This window comes from Muscardinus avellanarius (assembly GCF_963383645.1).
Source record: "Muscardinus avellanarius genome assembly, chromosome: 6".
Taxonomy (NCBI): domain Eukaryota; kingdom Metazoa; phylum Chordata; class Mammalia; order Rodentia; family Gliridae; genus Muscardinus; species Muscardinus avellanarius.
In genome coordinates, this window is record NC_137791.1 from 110,915,365 (window position 1) to 110,920,568 (window position 5,204).

The 5,204-nt window shown below is 40.2% G+C and overlaps 1 protein-coding gene across 1 annotated transcript; it reads left to right on the plus strand.

Moving 5' to 3' along the window:
• Window positions 1-2,778: 2,778 nt before the first annotated feature.
• On the plus strand, window positions 2,779-3,719 carry LOC308264373 (mesoderm-specific transcript homolog protein-like; the record flags this gene model as incomplete). The annotated part of the gene is given in 2 exon segments (XM_080697591.1): window positions 2,779-2,905; window positions 2,908-3,719. Coding segments are annotated over 2 exon segments (939 nt in total).
• Window positions 3,720-5,204: the final 1,485 nt, after the last annotated feature.

Sequence of the window (5,204 nt, forward strand, 5' to 3'; positions counted from 1 at the left end):
TTCTCCCACAGGGAGCTGCGACTATGGTGTTATATCTTTGCCACCACCACTTTCCCACTGGGTTGGACTGCACAAATCTCTCAGTCCCAGCGAGACTATCAAAGCTGAGCAAGTCCCTGGGGGTGCAGTATTGGGATTTCTCCTCTAGGGGCCGCAATTTGACTCACGGTTGTTGAGTGCACTGATGTGTAGCAGTTGTGGACTCAGTGAACTTGCTGCTGCTGCCCCTGGCAATATGGCACTGCTGCCATGTACTCAGCCGTAAGGCCAGCATATTTCTTCTTTGGTTTTGAGCTCCGCTCAGAGTCCCTGCAGGGTGTGCTGAGCCCAGACCCTGGGAAATTTAGATGTTCCTTGCGCCAAAAAAATCTGCTGAATTACACCTGGTTGTTCCTCAGCTGTTCACCTAAGCTTGCTGTCCACCCCTCCTCTCTAGAGCCTGGTGCGTTTTTGTGTGCGCTGATCTGGAGCCGTCCGGTGAACTCGCCGCTGCTGCCGGTAGTACGGCACTCCTGCTGTGTCCTCCTGTGTCCTCGGGTGTGAGGCCGGCATATCTCCTCCCTGGTTTTGCGCTCTGAGTCCCTGCAGGGTGTGCTGAGCCCAGACCTTGGGAGCTTTAGACGCTCCTTGCGCCAAAAAAACTGCTGAATTACACCCACTGTTCTGCAGCTGCTCACCTCAGCTTGCTGTCCACCCCTCCTCTCTGGAGTCTGGTGGGTTGTTGTATGCACTGATTTGGAGCCATCTGGTGAATTTGCTGCTGCCGCAGGCAGTATGGTGCTGCTGTTGCGTCCTCGGCCGTGAGGCTGGCGTATCTCCTTTCTGGTTTTGAGCTCCATTCTGAGTACCCCTTCTCTCTGGAGCCTGGTGCTGCTAGGGAAGATGGCACTGGTGCAGCTCCATGCCACAGCTCTGGCCATGGCACTGCAGGCTGGTTTCTTTCTGGTGTCTGGTTGTTCTTCCAGCCCTCTTTTACTCTGTCCCTTGTATTTAGAGTTTTTATTTCTCTGCTGATGGTGTTTTCTGGCTATGAAAGGAGCTGATTTTGTGGTAATAGAGATCAGTTGTTAGCGGGACTCATAAACGCCGCTTTTCTCTGTCACCATATTCCTGGAAGTCTAGTTTTTATTCTTCATTTTGAAACAGGATCTCACTGAGTTCCAAAGGGCCATGTTAAGTAGCTGAAGCTGTCTGTGAACTGTGATCCTACTAAATGCTTGGAATAAAACATGTGACATCGTGCCCTGAAAGATTATTTGTTTTTTGTTTGTTGTTGTTGTTTGTTTTTAATTATTTTTACAGTGATTCACAGTTGAGTTATCTTGAATCTTAAAAAGAGGCTTTGAACTAACACTTTTAGCAATCCTGAAAAAGACTTTAGACTTTGAGGATTATTGAGTCAGAACTGAGTACATCCAACAGTGTGAGCTAAATGTGAACTTTGGGGACCAAGGAGAAAATGCTATAGTTTGGATCTTGTATGTCCTCCAAAAGTTTATGTGTTAAAGTTTTAGTTCTCAGCTCAGGGTATTATTTTAAGATGATGGAAACATTAAGAGATGGTGTCTATAGAGATATATTCGTGTTATTGGGGGCATAAATTTAAAAGGAATCATGGGGCTCTAATCAATTTTCTATTTCACTCCCCAGGCAAGAGAGAAAAAGTTTTGCTCTTCCATGACAATGCCACTATAATTTTCTGCCTCCTTATTTATAGGACCAAAAGCATTGGAAATAACTATGAACTAAATTTTTTCATAACTGTAAAGCAAAATGGAGCTTTTATCTTTAAGTTAATAATCTTAAACATTTTTGCAATAAACAATATTGAATAAATATAAAATATCTTGTATTGCCTCAAATCCATTATTACATAAAAGGAATAAAGTGGAGACAGAATAATGTCTTCTTAAGTGTTACAAGTCAAAAAAGCACTAAAAGCCAAGGTAATAATTAATTTAAAGGCCCAACCATAAGGATAGTTCTGATAATTGAAGTTAAAAATTTAAGTATTGTATAATGGATAAGAAACATACAGAGAATCACGTCACCTAGAATGTTGTAGATATACATACATAATTAATTTGTGTTTTACACTAAAAGTTTTGAGATATATTAGGAAGATTTTAATCATGGAGTTTAGATAATATTATTTATATTTTTATAATATAATATGCATTTTATATAGTGTATTTCAATCTTATACATACATCTAAATAGAAAAATAATTCTATTTTTATTCACCTATAATGCAAAAGAAGGTGAAAAAGAATAAACATTCTATAAAACATTCAGTAGTTCTGGCAAAAGGTATCTGTATCTTTGTGTAAAATGATGCCCTTAAGTTCCTCTGAGCTTGACTAAACTTTCAATAGGCTTCTTTCTAACAATAGTTCTCTACTTCCATTTACTTTAGACAACTTGTCATTATTAATTTTTCTGTGCCCCTTTGAGATGCAAATTATCTATAACCCAGAAAAGTCTTCCCAATGGAGCTGGGAGCCATCCCTTTGAAATATAATAATCAAGAAAGATAAGACTCCCATCTCTCTGTGGGAGGATAGGAACCAAACTTTGATAAGAGACAATTAGCTAATATAGATAGCCTAGTCATGTTGACCTTTTTTTAAAATAATAATATGAAGTAAAAGTAATGCAATCTTATTCCTGATGTCTTAAAATTTTATTTCTTGGAGCCTCTGGCCCCAGGAAGCGCATGCGTGCCCGGTTCCCCCCAACCATATGGGGTCCTGTAGCCCAGGTCTTACCTGAGCCAGGATGAGGGAGTGGTGGGTCCAGGTGGGGATCCTGGCTGTGCCCCTGCTTGCAGCATACCTGCACATCCCACCTCCTCAGCTCTCTCCTGCTCTGCACTCATGGAAAACTTCTGGCAAGTTTTTCACCTACGCATCTTCTACCAAGACTCTGTGGGTATGGTTAGAAGTTCCGAGATAGTTGTGCTTTTACATGGCCTTCCAACATCCAGCTATGATTGGTACATGATTTGTGAAGGTCTGACCCTGAGATTTCATCGAGTGGTTGCTCTTGATTTCTTAGGCTTTGGCTTCAGTGACAAACCGGCCAGCATCATGGAGGCGCTTCTGCGGCACCTGGGGCTCCAGAACCTAAGGATCGACCTGTTGTCTCATGATTATGAAGACACTGTTGCTCAGGAGCTGCTGTATAGGTACAAGCAGAATAGATCCGGCCGGCTTACCATTAAGAGTCTGTGTCTGACAAACGCAGGTATCTTTCCTGAGACTCACCGTCAGTTTCTTCTCCAAAAGCTACTTAAAGATGGAGGTGAGCTGTCGCCCATTCTAACACGGCTGATGAACTTCTTTGTATTCTCTCGTGGTCTCACCCCAGTCTTTGGGCCATATACTCGGCCCTCTGAGAGTGAGCTGTGGGACATGTGGGCAGGAATTTGCAACAATGATGGGAACTTGGTTATTGACAGTCGCTTACAGTACATCAATCAGAGGAAGAAATCTAGAAGATGTTGGGTGGGAGCCCTTGCCTCTGTGTCTATTCCCATTCACTTTATCTATGGGCCACTGGATCCTATAAATCCCTATCCAGAGTTTCTGGAGCTGTACAGGAAAATGCTGCTGCAGTCCACAGTGCCGATTCTGGATGACCACATTAGCCACTACCCACAGCTAGAGGATCCCATGGGCTTCTTGAATGCATATATGGGCTTCATCAACTCCTTCTGAGCTGGAAAGAGTAGCTTCCCTGTACTATCTCCCCACTCCTACAACTGTTGTATATTCCACTTAGGAAAAAATGCCCCAAAGAGGTCCTGGCAATCAAACATGGTCTCTCACAAAAGTCCACTTTGCTCACATTGATGAACAGAATATAGAAAAAAAGGCAGCAGAAGCTTTAAGGGTGACATAATGGTCCACCTCCCATTTCTTTGCATTTGGTTGAATGTATGCTGTTGTGGTATTAGGAAATTCTGATAAGCATGACTTCTTACTGATGCAAGAGACAGGCATTAGACATTGTTTTGCATAAAAGACAACATTTGTGTGGACTTTCTGAAGTACTTAGAAATGCTCATTTCTGACACAACCCCAATTGGAATCCCACAGTAAAGAGTGAGGAGGAAGGCCTGCTTGCCTCTCCTTGAATGGTTTTAAGGGTACATGGTTTTTAATAAAGTTCTCTTAAATGACATAGCTTAAATGAGAATGAATTTCCTTGTCATTACTTTGGGTTTAGTTTCATCAGCTACTTCTAATTGTAGAATCTTGTTAAAATAGATATTGGCAGTATTCTAAAGTGTGCTTTAAGACTATAATTTGCCTATACATGTTGTATATATTTTGTAAGGATACGAAACCAGCAGACCCTTATTAAATATGTATAATTTCTGAGTAAATTCAACTAAATCCAAACTATTTACAGAATTTCCTGTAATCACAGACATTAATGACCAATTGCATCTGTGCCAGATATTTACTGTTATTAGCTGGAAAGAACAATTCTAACAGCAGGTAGCAGTCTGACTCCATACCTCAGTGCTTGGAAGCGTGTCCTTCCTGAGCTGACAGGGAGGGGATCCGTACCTTGCTGAAGTACACTGACTCTTGTGACATTGGCTTCCTGTTGGCTGTTTGAGAGGCTTTCTCATGTAGCTTATCAATTCCTGTATTTTACTGACAGGATAGTTCCCAATTAAGAACAAATTCTCAAAGATTTGTGAACAAATGGTGCTGAGTAGTTTTTTTTAAATCTACAGTTTGTCTTAGTCAAAGCCGGATTATTAAGTAATTATTTTAAGTTCATTTTTTAAAATTAGTAACTTCAAGTATAACAATTTTGAAACTAGAATAAGTTTATTTTCTATTAACAAAAATAAATTTCGACAAAACAAAAAATTTATTTCTTTAAAAATGTATTTATTTTCTGCTTAACTGGCTGAGTATAATTTCTTTTTTTATAATTGAGAAGATATGTTTGAATTTTGATGTTGTTTTGAACTTGATATGGTAATATCAGACATAGGTGGGATAGATGGGAGAGAGAAACAAATGCTAAAATCAAGATTTTTGAATTGCATACCTGGGTGAAATATTACATACTCACTATAATAATACAATTTTAAGGAGTACATTTGGAAAAGATAACCCAAAACTCTCCATTTCTCATTTTAATTTTTAAGTGTTTACCACCCTTCTGATTATTAATATAAT